This window comes from Gallinula chloropus (genome assembly GCF_964237585.1).
Source record: "Gallinula chloropus genome assembly, chromosome: 5".
Lineage (NCBI taxonomy): Eukaryota > Metazoa > Chordata > Aves > Gruiformes > Rallidae > Gallinula > Gallinula chloropus.
The window spans coordinates 1293159-1313744 of record NC_140090.1 but is presented as its reverse complement, the minus strand read 5'-3'; the positions used below and the strand labels follow the sequence as shown (position 1 = coordinate 1313744).

The 20586-nt window shown below is 53.0% G+C and overlaps 1 protein-coding gene across 1 annotated transcript in view; it reads left to right on the top strand.

Annotated features, from left to right (window-relative positions):
- GALNT13 (polypeptide N-acetylgalactosaminyltransferase 13) overlaps positions 1–20586 on the top strand; it is a 75277-nt gene that overhangs the window by 31855 nt on the left and 22836 nt on the right. Inside the window, exons 3-7 of the mRNA XM_084265330.1 lie at positions 795–963; positions 7374–7540; positions 8321–8528; positions 10017–10187; positions 17391–17508. Of these exons, the coding sequence (XP_084121456.1) occupies positions 795–963; positions 7374–7540; positions 8321–8528; positions 10017–10187; positions 17391–17508 (833 nt within the window). The remainder of the gene's footprint in view (positions 1–794; positions 964–7373; positions 7541–8320; positions 8529–10016; positions 10188–17390; positions 17509–20586) is intronic.

Genomic DNA, 20586 nt, shown 5'->3' with positions numbered 1-20586 from the left:
CTCCTTCCAGCCCCTGTGACTCTGTGAGTCTGTGATACAGTGTCTAAGCCAGAGGAAAATTGGCTTCTTCCCACTTAGGTTGGAGAAGGGAGGGGGTGGTGGTCCTGTAGTTCTTGGTGTACGGGGGATGTTTCCTTTCTTCTGATACACTGGTTGCTGAAAAGGCCATCTCTGCCTTGCCATGAGCTGGGATGAGATGCTACTATGAAATTAAATCAAATCCTTGAAGTTAGAACTTACTGTACAGATACTTCTTGTAACTACATCTTGGTAATACATGAAAGATGCTCTTCCAGGGCTGGGGCCCTGCCTTTCTCGGGGTTTTGAGGTTTTTTTGTCACTGAAGATTAATTGGATTATTTACTCACAGGGCTGGGGTTACACTATCATATGCCTGGTAGTTAGAATTAAACAATAAAAAAAATGGCTAGAATTACTTTAATATACACGTTCTTTGGGCATTTTCAACAGCTATGGAAGTGTTTTCCAAAGCTCTTCTGTCTGCAGAACCTCTGTGCTCTTTGATCCTGGTGTACGCCTCTGGAGAGCAGTCATTTACTGTTAGCCAACAGGAAGGAACCTGGGCTGTTTTGATTGGTTTTTAAAGGTTCTAGATACTTCTGTCTGGATCTGAGCTTCTAAAACCTCATGGTGGAGCACTGGGGTGGGGTTTTGGTGTTGTGCTTTGGGTTTTTTGGGTAACATTCCCCACAGAACACCAGGAATGACAGATCCCTCTTGGTGAGGGACCAAACCGCGTACTGAAAGTTGGCTTTCCCTCTTTTGTGTTCCAGCTGTTATTTCCCGCAACCAAGAAGGCCCTGGAGAGATGGGAAAGGCTGTGCTCATTCCCAAGGATGACCAGGAGAAGATGAAGGAGCTCTTTAAAATCAACCAGTTTAACCTTATGGCCAGTGACCTGATTGCCCTGAACCGCAGTTTGCCCGACGTGAGATTAGACGGGTGAGTCTGCGCCTCCTGCCCCAAGGGTCATTAGTGTGTCTAATTAGGGAGTGCCTGAGGAAACCATTTGGAAATGCCAGGGTTTATGGGTTGTAGATTGGGCTCCTGATACAGACTTTCCAGAAAGGAAAGTGTTCCTGCATCATAGACGTTGTTATCCCACGCAGCCTGGTTTGGACTGTAATCATAATATATTCAGCTGATAATTCTGAGCTGATGCCAACAAACACCTGCAGGAGGTGGTTTTACTCTAGTTTTAACCACAGGCAGTTCCAGAAGTGTCAGAATTTTATAGAATATCTTTCCAACTGTTTTGTACCAGTGTAGAAATGGAACGGGGGGGTCTTGTGGTTGGGGTTTTGTGGGGGGTTCTTTTCCTTTGAAGTCTGGTAATTTAGAATCTCTAGTTTGACTGAAGCCTAAATTTGTCTGGTGGCTTTGAGGCCATGGAATAGCTTGGGGGAGGGTTTCACCAAGTCCACTGAATTATTTTTCCTGGAATTCAGGTTAATTATTCCAGTCATGACCGTGGCTTTGTGTTCAGATGTGTGTGTTCATCTCTGTTCAACCAGGTGTATATATATATAAAGATCTCTATAAAGACCTCATAAGAAGTTATGGCCCTTAAACACCTAAGAGCTAGGTTAGGTCAGGTGTGTATGTTTTCAACAGGCAGAGGTTTTCCTCCCATCTCTCAGCAGCTGTGTCAGTGCTGACAGACCTGGCTCTAAACCTGGTTTATTTACTTGAAACTCTTACATAAAGGGGCCTTTTTGTAAGAGTCTTTGACTGCAGGTGGTTGTGTGTGGGATTCTCCAACCTTACATGCTTTTTGAAGTAAGTTTTAGAGGTGGAAAGTTTTTTTCTCCCAGATTTTTTGCTAGAAACCTAGAGTTGATTGGATTTTATCCTTTCCCAGTTGATTTTTTTTTCTTACTGTTCTCCTTCAGCTACAAAATAGTCTGATTTATAGGTAGGGCAGCTTACAAGAAATAAAAACTCAGGAATGCCAGCACAGATAATTATATACAACGGGTCAGGTCTTCTAAAATCTCCCAGTATTTTTGCTTTACCAACTGAATTGCCACTTTAACCAAAATCTTGTTTATTCTGCCTAGTTTGAAATCACATTCTGCACGTTCTGGTGAAGTTTAAACTAGAATAAGTACTTTGTTCCCTGGATTTTCTTTGTAAAAGCCTGCAAAGACTAGGAATAGAAGCATTACTTTAATGATAGACTTTGTTCTCCAACAGCACAGGTGATGCTTCAGGCTGCCCAGAGAGGGGCTGGGTGCCCCGTCCCTGGGGGTGTTCAAGGCCAGGTTGGCTGGGGCCCTGGGCAACCTTGTGTAGCTCCAGGCCTGGAGGTTGGTGTCCCTGCCTGTGGCAGGGGGTTGGAGCTCTGTGACCCCTGGGGTCCCTTCCAACCCAGACCAGCCTGGGATTCTATGGTTCTGTGCTTCTCCTGACAGATGTAGTTTGGAGGTGCCAGATTTCCATACAACGCCTCTGGACTGTTGCTGGCAAAGACCTCTTCCATGAGAAGGAAGCATTGGAAAAGCCTTATTGCTGCTTTGTTCTTCATTGCTTGTCCTTTGCACGAGAGCTGAGGGTGGTCACAGTGAGGTGGTGGAGCCCCTTTGGTGTCAGCATGATTCCCACAGGCACGGGGCACCCTGCAGACTCCCTGGGAAGCGAGGGGGATGCCATGGTCGTGCTGCTGGGCCCTGGTTGTTTCCTCATTCCATGATGCTCCCAGCAGCTGCCCGGCTTGCACACACCTCCCAGGGAGCAGCCAGGCCAGCACCAGTGCTGCTTTCCCCTGGAGCCTTTGCAGCCCTGGAGGAAACCAGACTGGAGAATGAGGGGGGCACTTGGAGAGCCCCCTGAGCTGCTCGGGAGAGGTTTCCCCTTTCCCTGCCAGGGGGTGTGGAAAAGGTCAGAGAAAGGGGTGAAACACCCAACTGACTGAACAGCCCTGCTCAGCCTGAGGAGGGGAGCTGTTTGTCTAACTGCACCTCCTTGGTGAGGTTTCATATTCTTTGTTGAGGGGACAGGAAGTATTATGGGATAGAGAAACACAATTTTCTCATTTTCCTCTCCAGCCCAATGCTTTCTGTACATACCCTGTCTTCAGGGAGCACTAAATTGCTCTGAAAGCCAATTTATAATGCTTTGCTAGTAAGGGAGAGTCTGATTTTATGCTCAATGTGTTTAGTGTGTGACAGAGAGACACATTTTTATTGACATGGGAGCTGCAGTGTCTGGTTTGCTCTGGGTGTCTAACTCAGATTATAAAGGCAAGCTTTGCTTTTGGAGGCCAGGACGTTTCTGTGGCAAAATTAGATAAACAGGGAAAGAAAAAAAAACCCCAATAAAAAAACCCCAAACAAAAAGCAAGCCAGTAAAATATGCTCGTGCTGGGCATGGTTCTGGTGGGAAATTTTTAATAAGCTGTGTAGCTGTGGGGGCTGCTGTGTGATGGGTAATCATGAGTGGAGGAAAAGTGATGTTACTGAGGTATAAATGCACTAAATCAGTGTAAATGCATCTAAATCAGTGGTGTAAATGCACTAAATATCAAGGTATTGCACTAAATCTGTGGGGTATTGCACAGAATGTAACAGGAACCTTGAGGCCAGAGAGATGGAGCTTTGCTGGAAGGTCGCTGGGGTCAGGGTGACTAATTGTAGGGGGATGGCAGAAGGGGTCACAGACAAGCTGTGGCTTGGTGCAGCCCCTCAGTCTCTGCCCTTTAACAAGCTGATTCCCCTCCTGTTCTTCTGCTCCCTTCAGGGACGGGGAGGCTGCAGTGAGGTCCCCCCACAGCCTTCTCTTCTCCAGGCTGACCCAGCCCAGCTCCCTCAGCCTCTCTCTGTAGGGGAGCTCCTCCAGCCCTCTGAGCATCTAACCCCTTTGGGAAGGGCTGTCCACGTGGCACAGATAAGTGCATCCCTAGTTTCCCATCTGTACCCCAGGGGTGGGATGAGCTCAGAGGTACGTAGCCCTCCTGAAATAGGGGGAAGTGGGTGGTATTTAAACACCAAGGATGCTCCTGTTCCACCAGCCCCGTGCTTGGGGACACACAGGAATGAGCCTCCAGATTCCCCTGGGAGGTGAGGAGAGCCTGCAAAGTTACATCCAGCAGCCTGAGACAAGCTGAGCACAGTTTCTGTACTGAAACAAGGCTCCCTGATGGATAAACTGTGTCATTACTGCTTTGGTGAAAGGATAGGCAGCGAGACAAGAGGAACTGGGGTGTTCAGCCTGGAGGTGGCTGAGGGGAGACCTGATGGCTCTCTGCAACTCCCTGGGAGGAGGGGGTAGTGAGGTGGGGGGTGGTCTCTTCTCCCAAGGAGCCAGCAATGGGATGGGAGGACATGGTCTCCAGATGCACCAAGGGAGGTTTGGATTGGAGACCTGGAAGGGTTTCTTCCCCAAAAGAGGGGTCAGGCTGCCCAGAGAGGTGATGGAGTCTCCATCCCTGGAGGGGCTGAGAACACGTGTGGCTGTGGCACTGCAGGACATGGGTCAGTTGACAGGGTGGTGTTGGACAGACACTTGGGCTTGCTGACCTTAGAGATCTCTTCCAGCCTTAGGGATTCTGTGGCTCTGTGAAAACCCAGAAGGCAAAACCATTCTGCCTTGGCACACTGGTGAGCAGCTGCTCCCCAGCAGACTGGTTTCCAGTGCCCTGTCACACTGGAGAGCACAGGGAATCTGGTGGCTCAGAGGAGCTGCACCAGTGATCCATGTTACCAGCCTTTCCTTTACAGAGGTGAATCTCTTGTGCTTTCACTGAAGTGAAGCACTCAAAGGTGATGGTGAAATGATTGTGAAAATCCCTCGGGTCACAGAAGCACAGATACAGATGGAGTTTGTGACACTCCCAAACACAGCATTTGGAAACACCAGCCAATAAACTGCTGGTTGTATCCATGCTCTTTGCTTTCCTGGGTGATCTTTCACCTTGAGTTGCTTTCCTGGGAGCTTCAGCACAGATCTGGCAGGGATAAAACCACACTGCAGCCCCACACGCTGCCACAGTGTGCAGGGAAGGGTGGTGAACAGGTAGAGTCTCGCTCTGTTTCTGTGCTATTATCCAGGAAAACGTGTTTTTCTCCCATTTAAGCAGCTGTGTTTACTTCATGTGTATTCATAGAGTAACATGTGATGAGTGTGTGAGAACACCCAGTGTTTCTGGGCGAGTGTTTCCAGCATCCATGCGTGGGGAGCGATCGGTGAGCATCGCAGAGTGCAGGGGGGCAGAGAGGGACTCCTGCCCTTTGATGCTGTGAGTACCAGATGACTTATTTATTGTTTCTTCAATAAATAAATCATGTGGTGTATTTCTGAAGTAGAAGAAACGTGGTGTGAGTCACTGGTCTCTTCTCAGTGAAGGCTGCGAGAGGTGTTCGTCTCCCGTGCACAGATAAACCTGCTGGAGGGAGCAGAGTGTTGGGTGGGCATCCCTTGGGGGCTGATACCCCTTTAGCAGAGCACTGCAAGGGCAGGACTGAAATTGGTGGGGATGGAGCCTTCCCTGGGGACACACCCAGGGCGCTGTGAGCCCTGGTCCTGGGGACGTCACCCCTCTCGTGGGATGTGCTCCCCCAAGGTCCTCGGCCCAGAAGATGGTCCCTGGGTGGGTACTCCTGGACGTAGTGCTGTTGGAAGAGCTGCCTGCAGCAGCAAGCCATGGGTTTGTTGGTGTGGGCATTGAGGAAAGCTGGGGACGTGAGCTCTGTGGGCACACAACAGCCCCTTGTGCCTGGAAAGGGGTGGGTTTGGCACCATTCCCTCCTTCAGCCTGTCTCACACCATCTCTAGCACAACCCAGCCCTCTGTGCACTGCCTTCATCCACACAGGAACACTGCCTGGGAGGAGGGTTTGGGGCAGCTCGGGGGGGTGAATCAGCCCATGAAGAGGTGTAATGAGCTTTTGGAGAGGGGTGGGGAGCAGGGTACAAATTAGTCACACTGGTACAGACTGTGATTGTAAATGGCAACAGGAATCACTTCAGAGCAGGAGGAGGGGTGCTACGCCCACCGTACGGTTGGGTTAGTGCTGAGCTTTGTTGTGTAACTTCTAAAGTCAATCAAATGCTCCTGGAAATTGCTTTGGGTGAGTTCAGTGCAAACTAATCAATGTCTGGCTTCTGCTGGAGCACAAAGGCGTCTTGGCAAGGCTGGAACCTTCCCCATCCAGAGGGAATGTCAGTCTCAGCGCCTCTGCTGCCTGCCCCCTTCCTTCATCACCTCATCTTTAACTCCTGGGCCACCCCTGGAGCGGTGCTACTGCTGTTTGCTAGGCAGTGGCCTTGGGCTTCTGCCCTGGAATGCTCCTGATCTCAAAGGTGAGGTTCACATGTTGCTGTCCCGTGACAGGTTGGGTTCCTCTTGCAGCCAAAGTGGCCAAAATCATCCTGCTGCCCAAACAGCTTCGGTTGTCCTAATGGATGTGGTTTAGAGGGAGCCCAAAAACGTGTACCTGTGTGAGAGCTGGGGCATAGAATCATGGAGTCACAGTACCTGCACACTCACATGTCCCTTCTGGAGGGGCTCTCCCCACCCAGGGTGGCAGTGGGGACCGTGGGGTGTGATAACTGTGAGGTAACACAGTGTTTAAAAGGTGCCAGTTCCTTTAGGTGGGAGTGGTTAGAGATCCACATTGGGCCTGTTGAAGTGATGTGACTAAGCTGGTGTTGCCTGGCTGGTGGAGGTGAGCTTGTGTCCTGCAGACCTGTCCAAGATGTGGAACAACTACACAGAGTTCTCGGTAGTCTTTTGTAGTGAGCTTTAATCTGCTCCCAGGAAGGCAGCGGGGCTGGCTGGCCTGTGCTCATTGGCCTCAATTTCTGCCTTTTCCCAACCCTGGGGAAATCACTGACCTCTTGTTTCTCCACTGAACGAGCACATAGAGTGTTCTAGAAAACAGTGATGCTTTTCTTTTAGAGAAGCCACCCAAACTGGGAAGGTCCCAGATGCCTGTGCACACAGAAGAGGGGACTGGGCACAATAAGAGGCTCATCTGACCGAGCTGTGACCGCTCCATACAAGTGACTGTGACTGCCCCGTGTCCTGAGCACAGCTGAGGCTCAGTGTGTGATGCTGGGGTGTGTTGACACCAGAGCTGCTGGATGCTGATATCCTGGGGTACCAAGGGAGAGGAGCTGGAGTCCCGGGGAGCTGTGAGCTGGAGCTCACTGGTGCATGTTCCTGGATACTCCACTGTGTTTCCTTTGACATTCCCTCTGCCTTCGGCTTCTCCTTTGGGAGCCTGAGGAGATGAGTACTCAGTGTCCCTGCATCCTGTGCAGCAGACTCCAAGGCCCTTGGCAGAGCTCTCTGAGCTGCTCCTCACGCTGAGCCCCGCTTTCTCTCTGTGTGGTTTCTGTATCCTCTGGCAGGTGCAAGACCAAAGTTTACCCTGAGGACCTGCCCAACACGAGCGTGGTGATCGTGTTCCACAACGAAGCCTGGAGCACCCTGCTGCGCACCGTCTGCAGCGTCATCAACCGCTCCCCGCGCCGCCTGCTCGCCGAAATCATCCTGGTGGACGATGCCAGTGAGAGGGGTGGGTCTGGGCAGGGAGGGGTCCCCTGCTGCCCCTGGGGTGGAGGGTCCTGATGAAGGGGTTGTGAAGGGTGGCTGCCTCTCGCTGCACATCGCCGATGGGTGTTGTAGGAGCTCTAGTAGGTGCTATGGGCAGTGTAAGGGTGCCTGCACGTAGTAGCACCATCAGAGGTTGGTCACCACGTATGGTGCTTCTACCCAGAGCTCCATTTCTCCTTTGCACCACTGTGTAGCATTGCACAACCCCAGGGACCAGTGCAGGGTGGGGACTGGTCTGTTGGGGAGCAGCACAGGGCAGAAGGACCTGGGGGTGCTGGGGGACAGCAGGATGACCATGACCAGCAGCGTGGCCTCGTGGCTAAGAAGGCCAATGGCATCCTGGGGTGTGTTAGAAGGGGGGTGGTTAGGAGGTCAGGAGAGGTCCTTCTGCCCCTCTGCTTTGTCCCCTGGCTGAAGAGACCATCGCCCACCTCTCTGCACCCTCCTGGCAGGGCAGGGGAGGTGGGGAGAAGGGCTCCCCTCAGCCTCCTCTTCTCCAGGCTCAACACCCCCAGCTCCCTCAGCTGCTCCTCAGAGGATTTGCCCTCCAGCCCCTTCCCCAGCCTGGTTGCCCTTCTCTGGACTCGCTCCAGGACCTCCATGTCCTTCTGATGCTGAGGAGCCCAGAACTGGACCCAGCACTCGAGCACCTGCTGAACCTGGCTAAAAATAACATATTTATTTGCTTTTTTTCTATGTGTTTTGTGTTTTTTTCCCCCCCTCCACCAATTATCTCTGGCAGAGTTCTTGAAGACCTCCTTAGAGAACTACGTGAAGAACCTGGAGGTCTCTGTGAAAATCATTCGGATGGAGCAGAGGTCGGGGCTGATCCGCGCGCGGCTCCGGGGGGCAGCAGCCTCCAAGGGGCAGGTGATAACGTTCCTGGATGCCCACTGCGAGTGCACCCTGGGCTGGCTGGAGCCACTGCTGGCCAGGATAAAGGAGGACAGGTAAGAGTGGCTCTCCCACTGTACCCATGTGAGCTGGTTCCTTAGAGCAGCTACAAAACTTAACCCTAACAGTGGAACAGCCTTGGAGATAAAAAGGTGAAGATGGGGAGTGATAAACAATGAGACCAACAACCAGTGAAGAGACAGAGTGTGTCTTGCTTTCAGCTAAAAGGGGTTGCTGACTCGTTTGGCCAGGAATGGGGTTTTAAGACTATGGAGAAAACTGTAAAGAGCATGTGCTGAGAGAGAGGAAGACGTCCAGCCTTCATCCCTGAAGCCCAGCTGAAGACCCCCTGAGTGTCACTGAGCATGCTCTGTCTGGGAGGGGTTAATATAAATTACATCCTGGAGATAATTTGCATATCCCTGCCTTTTTCTTAGAAATGATAATGAATACAGAGAGTCAGTCTGTATAAACAGGAGGAGTTTGGCTTCAAACAGGGCACACATCAGGAGGAGCGATGCTGTGTGCCCAGCGCTGCAAGAAAGGAGACCTGCTTCACAGTCACCAAGGCCAGGGAGTTGTGATTCTGGCTTTTTGAAGCTTCAGGGCTGTGCTTCAGCTTCACTGTGCTGCTCAGAAATCAAAATGGATCTGGAAATGGAGATGTGATTTGATTTGCTTTAATTCATCGGGAAGACAGAGAATTCTCTAATATTTGTATTAAAATCTGATTTCTAAATTAATCCGTGGTAAGGGTTTGATTCTTAGGGCAGGGTGATTGTTGCTGACAGGGAGAAAATTTAGCCTTGAGCTGATTCTCCCCCTCTGCTCTGCCCTGCTCAGGCCCCACCTGCAGTGTTGTGTCCAGTGCTGGGCTCCTTGGGATCAAACAGCCAGGGATCTCCTGGAGAGAGTCCAGAGGAGGGACAGAGATGCTGAAGGGCCTGGAGCATCTCCCCTGGGAGGAAAGGCTGAGGGAGCTGGGGCTGTTCAGCCTGGAGAGAAGCAGCCTGAGAGGGGATCTGATCAAGGGGGATCAAGAGCTGAAGGGTGGGACACAGGGGGACAGGGGCAGCCTCTGCTCAGTGTCTGTGGGGACAGGACAAGGGGCGATGGGCTCAAGTTGGAGCACAGGGAGTTCCCCCCCAGTGTGGGGAAGAACTTCTTGCCAGTGAGGGTGAGGGAGCCCTGGGACAGGCTGCCCAGGGGGTGTGGAGTCTCCTTCTCTGGAGAGATTCCAGCCCCGTCTGGACACCGCCCTGTGTGCCCTGTCCTAGGGACCCTGCTTGGGCAGGGGGTTGGACCCCAGGGGCTCTGGAGGGCCCTTCCAGCCCCTGTGATTCTGTGCATGGCCTCCTTTCCCCAGAAGCAGCCCCAGCAGAGTGGGGCTTTGCAGAGAAGCCACTAAAGAAACCAAGACATCCAGCCCCCCAACACAGGGCCACCCAGCACCCCGACATGGCCAGCGTGGATCCGTTCAGCATCCTAACAGGGAAGTGTGTTTTGCTTTTAAAGGTCTGATTTTGAGTGTCTTTCCCTGGCAGGAGAACTGTTGTGTGCCCCATCATTGACGTGATCAGCGACGACACCTTCGAGTACATGGCCGGCTCAGACATGACCTATGGAGGCTTCAACTGGAAGCTGAACTTCCGCTGGTACCCGGTTCCCCAGAGAGAGATGGACAGGAGGAAAGGAGACAGGACCTTGCCCGTGAGGTGAGGGGGCTGAGTGGGGAGTGCTGGGGTGTCTGTCCACGCTGTTGGTGTCGATACTAACACCCCACAGCCATGGCTCTTGCTGGGGTACCCCAGGCTGTGTTCCAGGTAGCTGTGGCAGCCTTGCAGGGTAGAGACCCCAAATCTGAGCTGTCGTGATGCTGCAGTGGAGCTATCAGAGCTGAGAAACCCCTCCTCTAGCTTCTGTTCCCTTTGAACTGCCTCCTGCTTTTTGAGCCCTTTTTTCAGCCTGTGGAGCTCATGCTTATAGACATTACTGATTTTTTCTTAATTTAAGGCACAGGTTAGAACATCTGTGAAACATGCAGCTCCTGAGCCCAGCTTGGGTTCTGTATGGGGAATGTGTGCTTTTACTGCCTAGAAAATAAGATTGATGACTGTGGACACAGAGTCAACAATGATCTAACAATCCTGACCCTTTCATTTAATTGCTCAAACCACAGACTGACAAATCCTGTAGGAAAAAGGGTCCAGTGAAGCTGCAACAGAACACGTGGAATAGCTGACTTGGGATGGGTTCTTTGCTCGGCTCTGATGGCTCCTGGGGGCTTTGTGGAAAGGTTTTTCAAGAAAGGAAAAAAGGGGGTGGAAAAAGGCTTTCAGAAGTGGATGTGCTGGTTCCAAACCTGCCTGAGAGACATGATGAAGTGGAGAGAATTCCAGCCCTGCATAGCTCCCCAGTGTGTGCACCAGGCAGATAAAGGGAGAGCCAGCTGGGGGGCAGTGGGCACGGCAGGGCTGTGTGGAACGCTTCCAGGTAAGGCAGTGTGTGGGTGAAGGGAAGCCCTGCAGTGTTCCCCCTGCCAGAAACCAGCCAGGATCCATCACTGTGTGTCCTTCAGAGCCTGGAGTCAGGGAAGGGCAGTGGGAGAAGCAAGCAGGGTCCCCAGGGGCAGGTGTGGACCCCGTCCTTAGCTTTTTGGAGTGGGTGAGGTTGTTCTTGAGTCAGTCAAACTGCTTTCCTCATCAGCAGGAGTGTCCTCACCGGGCTCTGCAGCCTGCCAGCAGCCAGCTGAGGTGTGTGCTAAAGCCTGTAGAGTTAATTTACCCTAACGAGCTGCATTGCCACTCACTGCTTGCCCTGTCTCCTCTGTGCCCAGTCCATGTGCAGACAGGGAGCTGCCACAGACATGCAAACCCAAGTTACTTCCTTGAGGGAGCAGTCCTCACAGTTACCCACGACCTGCAGTTGGCTCTTAAAACTATTACCACCAATAATAGCTTCTTTTTTGTTTTCTTCCCCCATCCCCAGCAGCTCTCAGCTGGGGTTTTTGGGGCTCTCCTGGTACGATGGGTGCCAGTGAGCAGAGTGTGGGTGGAGGAGCCAGAGGTTAATGCCAAGCGCCTCGTGCCCTCTGATTATCACTTACACAAGTGCTGTGGAGGGAGGAGGTGGCTCTGAAGGGGTGGTAGAGCCAGTCACAAATTCCACAGCTGTTCCAGAGACATGAAGGATGGTTTGGGCAGCTGCTGCCACCTGGGTTTGCAAAACTGGGGGGATAAAGCTAAAGAAAATCCTGAGCCAAGGATGTAGAAGCAAACTGGTGAGTTCAGATGTCTCGTTCCACGTTGCTCTCTGCATTCTGTAATGTTATTTCAGTCTCATGTAGTCTCACCTTGAGTGCTGGGTCCAATTCTGGGCTTCTCAGCATCAGAAGGACAGGGAGGTCCTGGAGCGAGTGCAGAGAAGGGCAACCAGGCTGGGGAAGGGGCTGGAGGGCAAATCCTCTGAGGAGCAGCTGAGGGAGCTGGGGGTGTTGAGCCTGGAGAAGAGGAGGCTGAGGGGACACCTCATCACTCCCTGCAACTACCTGCAAGGAGGGTGTAGAGATGTTTGGGTCGGTCTCCTCTCTCAGGTAACAAGGACAGGACAAGAGGAAATGGTCTCACACTGCCCCAGGGGAGATTTAGGCTGGAGATCAGGAAGAGTTTCTGTACTGGAAGGGCTGTCAGGCACTGGCACAGGCTGCACAGGGAGGTGGTGGAGTCACCATCCCTGGAGGTGCTTAAAAGGCATGTGGATGCTGTGCTTGAGGACATGGTCTGGAGGTGGGCTGGGCAGGGTCAGGCTGGGGTTGGACTCGGTGATCCTAAAGGTCTCTTCCAACCCAGGTGATTCTCCAAACACATCTTCATTCATATTCCTTCTTTGGGAGCAGTGGAATAAGTATGGAACACATGGACACCACTGGTGTGCCCATGTGTGTAGTGCAAGCCTTGCACTCGGGTGTTGCTGTTCTGGCAGCTCCTGCAGCCAACAGCAGCTTTACTCAGAGTCTTTATCTTCCAGCACAACGTTGGTGAACTCCTACCTTTGCTTCTCCCATCTGCAATCACAACACACACCTTTCCAGGGTGGGACTTATGGTACACACAGCCCAGGATTGCTTCTAAGGGAAGAGATGTGGAGAGAGGACTGCTCAGAGCTTGCTAAGAGGAACAGGGTTCAGCCCTCACACAGGCTCTGCCTCTTACCCCGAGGAAGAAGAGGGTGGAAGGTGCTGCCCTCTCAGAAGGTGGTCCCTGATTCTTTCCAGGAGGTGGATGCAAACACTCCAGGCTTGTTTGCCTGTTGAATTCCTGAGTTGGGGTGTTTGAGTCAAATACCTGCCTGTGTTGGAATCCCTGGGTTAAATGGGAAATGTTAATTAATTCAGTGGCTGATACTACCCCTCCCCCCAGCTAATGGTCATGCAGTAGAGCTGCAAAAGAGCTTCCTTACTGACCTCCATGAGACAAGTTAGGCTGTTGGTGGTACTTTCAGCACAGAGGATACTGGGGATCTGTAGGTGCCTCTCATTAGCAATGCCTTGCCTTGGGCAGATCAAGGATCTTCCTGCTCTTCCCACCCTGGTCCCCATTGCTTTTGCCCCTTAGTTTCTTCTTCTGGTTCCTAAAGTCCAGCCTGAGATCCCTCCTCTTGTTCTCCTTCCTCCATGTAGCGTTCTCTCAGGTCAGCTAACACCACAGCAGCATGACCTGTCCCTGAACAGTCTTGGGTGGCAGCACTCACCCAAGGAATGGTGGGGTTCCTGAGGGCAGTGGTGAACGTGGCCAGCTGAGGCCAGTGGTCTTGCTAAACCTTCCTCCTTGTCCCACTGCAAAATCCTTGCACAGTACTCACCCTTCACAGAGCATCCTTTGCCTGTAGTGAAGCTCCTGCGAGCTTGCCTGCAGCAATAGCAAACCTGGTGCTCAGATCCCTTTACAAACATCAGTCCCCAGCCCTGGGGGTGTTTAACAGAGGGGAGATGAGGTGCTCAGGGATCTGGGTCAGCACAGGACAGGGATGGTTGGACTCCAGGAGCTTAAAGGGCTTTTCCAGCCTGGTGACTCTGAGATCTTCTTACACCTGTGGTATTAGAACTGTGAAGCATCCCCGTGCTGGCTGTCAGCCATCTCCACACAGCTCTTCTCTGTGGGTATTACCATCCCCACCCTTCTTTTGTCTTTGGCTGAAGACACTCCAGGCTGGCAGTATAAACACTAAGAGATACAGATTTTGTTCCAGAAGATGTTTGCTGAAGTGCAAATTAGTTTTTGAGAGGAAAACCACATGACCAAATATTAGGAGTGTTTTGTCTTCATCTTCTTATAGTGGCTGATTACACTTGGATTTGATGGTGGGTGATACAATCTAGGTGATGTACTTGAAACCTTATTCCATCCTGTGTAGATAGTGGTGTTCTTCATTAGTGAGATTGCCATGCTGAGTGTTGGGTGCCTGGAGGGGATGTGCAGGGTGGGGAGGCTGGAGGATGTGGGGTGAGGTGGCTTCAGGAACCTCCTGGCCCGGGGGACCTGTCCTGAGCATCCCCAGCCACGCTGGGGTCCCCTGGGGAGCAGCTCTGTGCCAGCCCCTCCCAGTGTTCCCTCCCCTGCAGCGGGCTGGGCTTGGGGCATCAGTGAGATGCTGCCAACCTGGGCTGCTGCTTGGGCGGGGAGTGTGAGGTGCAGGAGAGGGATGCTGCTCACTGGTAACGATGGTGGGAGGGAGAAGGGGCTGTGATCCCCACCAGGAAATGAGGAGGGGGTTTGACTGATGAGTACTGAGTCCCCAGCTGGAGTCCTGTGTCCAGAGCTGGGGCCCAACACAAGGAAGATGTGGGGCTGTTGGAGAGGGGTCAGAGGAGCCATGGAGATGATCAGAGAGCTGGAGCAGCTCCCCATGGAGAGAGGCTGAGGGAGCTGGGCTGGGTCAGCCTGGAGAAGAGAAGGCTGTGGGGGGACCTCACTGCAGCCTTCCCGTCCCTGAAGGGAGCAGAGGAACAGGAGGGGAATCAGCTTGTTAAAGGGCAGAGACTGGCAGGACAAGGGGGCTGGAGTGAAGCTGGAGGAGGGAAGAGGTAGGTGAGATATGAGGGGGAAGTTCTTTGCAGAGAGAGTGGTGAGGGGCTGGAAGGGGCTGCCCAGAGAGGGGGTGGGTGCCCCATCCCTGGGGGTGTTCAAGGCCAGGTTGGCTGGGGCCCTGGGCAACCTTGTGTAGCTCCAGGCCTGGAGGTTGGTGTCCCTGCCTGTGGCAGGGGGTTGGAGCTCTGTGACCCTTGGGGTCCCTCCCAACCCAGACCAGGCTGGGATTCTATGATGAGTAGAGCTAATCATAAGGTGTTGCTGTAGCTGTTAGTAGGCAATTAGAGCTGAGAGGCACAAAGCTGAGTGAGGAACTGCGGGGACCTTCCCGACGTGACTGTTCCAGCTCATTTTATGGAGCACTCAGCAGATCTCTGGGTAACACTGAATTCACAGAGCAGGGACTTGTCCTGCCTGCTGAGTTCCAGTTTGAGAATCCATGGCACATACTGGTGTGTAGTTACTACACCAATCTGGGGAAGAACTTCCCAGTGAGGGTGAGGGAGCCCTGGGACAGGCTGCCCAGGGGGTGTGGAGTCTCCTTCTCTGGAGAGATTCCAGCCCCGTCTGGACACCGCCCTGTGTGCCCTGTCCTAGGGACCCTGCTCTGGCAGGGGCTGGGACCCCAGGGGCTCTGTAGGCCCCTTCCCACCCCTACGATCTGTGATGCTGGGATTTTGCAGTGTGGAACTTGGCACCTCTGTTTTCAGGCAGTGAGTTGTTGGGGAAACACTGCTGTTCACAGCGGCTGGTGGGTGTCAGGAGGGCCCAGACCCATGTGCACAGCTCAGGGGCACCGTTTAGAAATTGCTTCAGACTGAAATTCTGCCTAAAATCCTGGGAAATCTCATACCATTCAACCTAAGAATGCCTTCCTCCAGGGAGAGAAGTGAGAGGAGGAGGAAGGAGAGGAGGTGGAGGACAAGGGTTTCTGTGGCAGTCAGAGGAGGGGGGATGATGTTCCGGGTCTGAGAGCACCAGGACCCCCCTGCAGAAAGGTTAGTGGGGGTGGAGGTGTGTTCCTGCAGCGATGGGGGTGTTGATGGATGGAGCCCCTTGAGGTGTCAGGGACTCACTGAGCCCTTTGGGTGCTTGGCTGGTTGTCAGGTGGGTGAGTAAAGGGAGCTCCTGTAAGTACCTCTGTGAGTAGGTTTTGGTACCTCTGTGAGTAGCTTTGCACACACGTAGGGAGCTCTCAGCAGTCAGTAATGGACTGCTCTTGTAAATACAGTGTTTTTGTACTGGTAATCCTCTGCCACAAACCCAGTTTGGTTTAGAAAGATGCCAGCCAGCCCTGTTCTGTGCTTCCCACATCAGGTGGCATTGAACTGGGATGATACTGGTTGGGTGGAGGGTCGGAGCACCCGGCCATCCCCATCTGCCTGCAGAGTGGCCCTGGGGACCAGTGGCACCGTTTCTGGCAGACACCCAGCAAGGCTGAGGGCAATAAGGGGAGGGTTAGCCCTGTCCAAATGATGGGCAGTTAATTAGCTGAGCTCTCAGGGCTGAGAGCACAGGGAGAGGACTAGAGATGAAGTGTTGGTAAGCTCCGGGTGTGGAACGGTGTCGTGGCCTTTGTCTCCCCTGGGAGCGATGGCAGTTGGCTCTGGCAGGAGGGGAGGGGATTGCACAGCAGGAAAAGGACCTGGATTTGTAGAGTTGGAGAGTGGGTGAGGACCTCTCACTGCCAGGGCTGCATCCAGTGCCCCCACGAAAGGCTCGGTGCGGCACGGCGCCGTACCTGAGGTCCCTGAGCATCAGTGCTCCTGCTAACCTGTAGTGTGACACAGCAATTACACGTGATTAAAGGTGTGGGTAGCACCCACAAAAGCTGCCCAAGGAAGGTGCAGCTCTGTGGAAGCCAGGAGGAGGGCTGGTGCTGGACCTGCTGCGCTTGCCCGGAGCAGGGGCTGGGGTGGGGTGTTCCCAGCAGCCCCCACAAGCCTTTGGCTGGATGGAGGGGCTGGTTTCAGGAGTGAATCCTCCTCAGCCTGCAGCAGCTGCCTGCCTTGAGCTGGGTGATGTGTTCCCAAAACCCAGTCCCACCTGCTCTGAGGGCAGAATCAGGAGTGATGCTTCCCAGCAAGGCTTGATCCCAGCCATGGTAAGGTGCCCAGAGGTCCTCACCAGCCGAGCCCAGGGCCTGTGCCTCGTGTCAGGGGGGGCACAGGGTGCAGTAATGTGGAGCAGTGGTTCTGTCATGGGGCTGAGCAGTCTTTGTGTGGGCTTGAAATGCTGGAAACCCCCCACACACACCCAGAGCAGAGATTTACAGGCAGTGGGACATCTTTGCACAAAGAGGAGTTGCACTCTGACTGGATTTGCCTGTTGTAAGGATTGATAATCCTGTTAAAAGGGATTATGCCTGGTAATTTTATGCACATTTAGCCTCCCTCTAAGGCAAAGCTGAGGCGTTGAACTCTCTTCACTAAGCGTTTCAGATTGGATTTAAACCCCTGTTCAGGATGCAGGTGGCCCAAATTCCATCCACTTTACCATTGCAATGCTCCTGATGGGATCTGAGGAGGTGGGATTTTGCAGGCAGGATGCAGCCCTGGCTCAGGCAGTGCTCTCAGCTTCTGGGGGGGAGCTCTGCCCGGGGTGGGGGGCAGCACAGCCTCTGCTCCCCAGTCCCCATGGCTGCTGCTGGTAGTCTGTGTTGAAGTCTGTGCCTAGAATATGTTTAATAGTCAAAACTGTCTGAGGTAGTGAAATGTTCTGTAGTAACAAATTCCACAGTATCTTTCAAAAGGTATTTTTTTTCTTTTCTTTTCCCTCTTTTTTCTTTTTTTTTCTTTCTTTTCTGTTTTCTTTCTGTTTGTTTTCAACTAGGACCCCTACTATGGCTGGTGGCCTATTTTCTATTGACAGAAACTACTTTGAAGAGATAGGAACTTACGATGCAGGAATGGATATCTGGGGTGGAGAGAATCTTGAAATGTCTTTTAGGGTAATTCCCATTTTCCTTCCTTTTCTGTGGACAAACTCAGTCGTGCTGGGAGGGTCCCTGTGCTGGGGACAGGGTGCTGCTGCTTGAGCCCTCGTGCAAGGCCTGGGGTTAATGTAACTTCTCAGGGTGTGTGGGGGATGCCTGGTGTTTGGTCCTTTGGTTTTTACTGCATGAAAGATTTTTATTGCTGTTTGGAAATGTCAGAATGCTCTGTCTGTCTTAGTGATACCCACTCATGGCTGTGAGGTGCTGCCCAGCAAAATCACAGAATCCCAGGCTGGTCTGGGTTGGGAGGGACCCCAAGGATCACAGAGCTCCAACCCCCTGCCACAGGCAGGGACACCAACCTCCAGGCCTGGAGCTACACAAGGCTGCCCAGGGCCCCAGCCAACCTGGCCTTGAACACCCCCAGGGATGGGGCACCCACCCCCTCTCTGGGCAGCCCCTTCCAGCCCCTCACCACTCTCTCTGCAAAGAACTTCCCCCCAGTCTCTCCTCTCCCCCTTCCCTCCTCCAGCTTCACTCCAGCCCCTTGTCCTGCCAGTCTCTGCCCTTTAACAAGCCCATTCCCCTCCTGTTCCTCTGCTCCCTTCAGGGACGGGGAGGCTGCAGTGAGGTCCCCCCACAGCCTTCTCTTCTCCAGGCTGACCCAGCCCAGCTCCCTCAGCCTCTCTCCATGGGGAGCTGCTCCAGCCCTCTGAGCATCCCTGTGACTCCTCTGACCCCTCTCCACCAGCCCCACATCTTCCTTGTGTTGGGCCCCAGCTCTGGCCACAGGACTCCAGCTGGGGAGGGGAGGGCAGAGCAGAGAGGGACAATCCCCTCCCTGTCCCTGCTGCCACCCCTCTGCTGATGGAGCCCAGGATCCCATCGCCCTTCCCAGCTGCAGGAGCCACTGCTGCTCAGGGGGAGTTTCTCATCCACATTAACACCCAGGTCCTTCTCAGCAGGACCACTCCCCAGCAGCTGTTCTCCCAGGCTGTATCTATGGCTGGGATTCTTCCAGAAAAATCAAGATCAGAGTTCAAATAGCTTAAAAAAAAACCCCAATAATAAATCAAATTATGTTGTAACTGAAGTTTTTTGGAACTTGGAAACTTGCAAGTCCTGGCTGGGGTGAGATTCCCCCTGCAGAAGAGGGGCTGTGTTTCTGCTGGGGCTCAGTGTGCTGTCCCCAGGGCAGGAATGACATCTCTTTGGGGGAAATGCATCTGGTAATTGACCTTTAGACAGAAAGGAACACTGGGAAACTGAGTCTTGGGTAAGGAACTGTTTGGAAAGACGTTGAAAATGACTTTGAACATCTCTGATGCATCCCAGTTTCTACATTCTAAGTAAGTAGGCAGAATAAGCCCTGGGATACCTGTGTAGTACCCTTAGCACATCATGGGGGTATCCTCCTGTCCTTCCTTCCCCCCCTCCTCATCTTTTCCCTTCAGCCAGCACTGGTGGATTGTTTTCTAATGACAGAAACTTCTTTGAAGGCTTTTGTGGAGCAGGTATTTCTAAAGATAGCTGGGAATTCCGCAGCGTTTTCAGGCTGTTCTCTGTAACCACTGACTTCCCTGTAAAACACAAGGGAACAGTCACTTCTCCTGAGCATTAATGTTTTATTTCAGTGTTTTTCTGTGGTTTTTTGGTGTGTAGACCCCTAGGAATACTCCTTGGGTGTAGGTAGACCCCTATACAGGAGCTTGTTTCTTGCTGTCCCTGGAGTATCACAGTGTGTGAGTCCCACAGAGCCCTCCCAGCCCACTGGAGTTTTGAGACCAGAACTGCTGATGCACCTGGAACCCTGGCAGAGGGAATGCAAAGTGGTTTGTTACTGCTGACCTCTGTGACCTGTTCTGGGGACCCTGCTGTGGCACGGGGGTTGGACCCAGAGGGCTCTGGAGGCCCCTTCCAACCCCTTCAACTCAGTGAACTCTGTGATGCTGGAGTGGGGTTGGAGTATTTTTACTAAATACCGTTTCCCTGGAGCTGGGAAGCAGATCTGTGGGGTGTACTGGGGTGTACTGGGCTGCAAGATGCAGAGAGGGACTTGCAGGACTGAAGTGCTGCAGGTGAGAGAGTGTCTGATTTTGGGGACCTCGTTTGGGTGGAAGGAGAAGGGGCAAGCCTCAGGGGAGGGGGACAGGAAGACCCCTTCAGCCTGACACACCACGGTGTGGCAGCAGCTGGTTTGTGAACCGGTCAGTGTGAAAATCAGAGTGGGGTTTGTGCTGGTTTGGTGTGGGGTCTTTAATGTGACACATCAACCTCTTACCAGAGTCACAGAATCCCAGACTGGGCTGGGTTGGGAGGGACCCCATGGATCACAGAGCCTGAAGCATCACCTGTGCTGCTGGAGAACAAGGTCTATCATCATCTCCTGCTGGGGAGAGCAGGGCAGCCCTGGGAGGGGGGAACACTGGTCCTACAGCAGAAGGAGCACGCCCCAAGTTAAAACTGGACACGTGGGTCACTGTCCTGTCCAGTGAGTCCTCCTGGGCTGCTCTGGACACAGATGAGAAGCCTGGATTGCAGTCAGAGTCGTGCTCCTGCATCCCTGGCACCCATCAGCTCCAGGCTTCACCTGCACTGCCAAACACAACATGTTCCACACAGGGATCCTGTGATGCTGTCGTTGCTTCTCCCCACAGAGCACATTGCTTAGCATGCTAATGAAATGATAGGGAAGGACTGAGCCCTAATTAAATAAAATCTGCATTAAGTTACCATGGTAACTCAGGCCCGTGTGGAGCAGCTCTAATTACAAGGCTGGTACCAGTGTTCCTGTCTGAACACCCAGCGCTTGGGAAACTCTGTTAGTACTGGGAGGTGATGGATGCTTTAGTCCTGGCTGCTTAGGAGGAGACTGTTTATTTAGGCTGAGCCTAAATAAGCAACTGGGAACTTGGTGTGGTACCTTTGTGGTTGCCTGAGCTGCTGGTGCAGCTTAGTGAGGAGTGAATCCCAGGGCTGGGTGCTGTGTGGGTAAGAGAGACAATGGGATCCTGGGGGCATCAGGAGGAGTGTGGGCAGCAGGTGACAGGAGGGGATCCTCCCCCTCTGCTCTGCCCTGCTCAGGCCCCACCT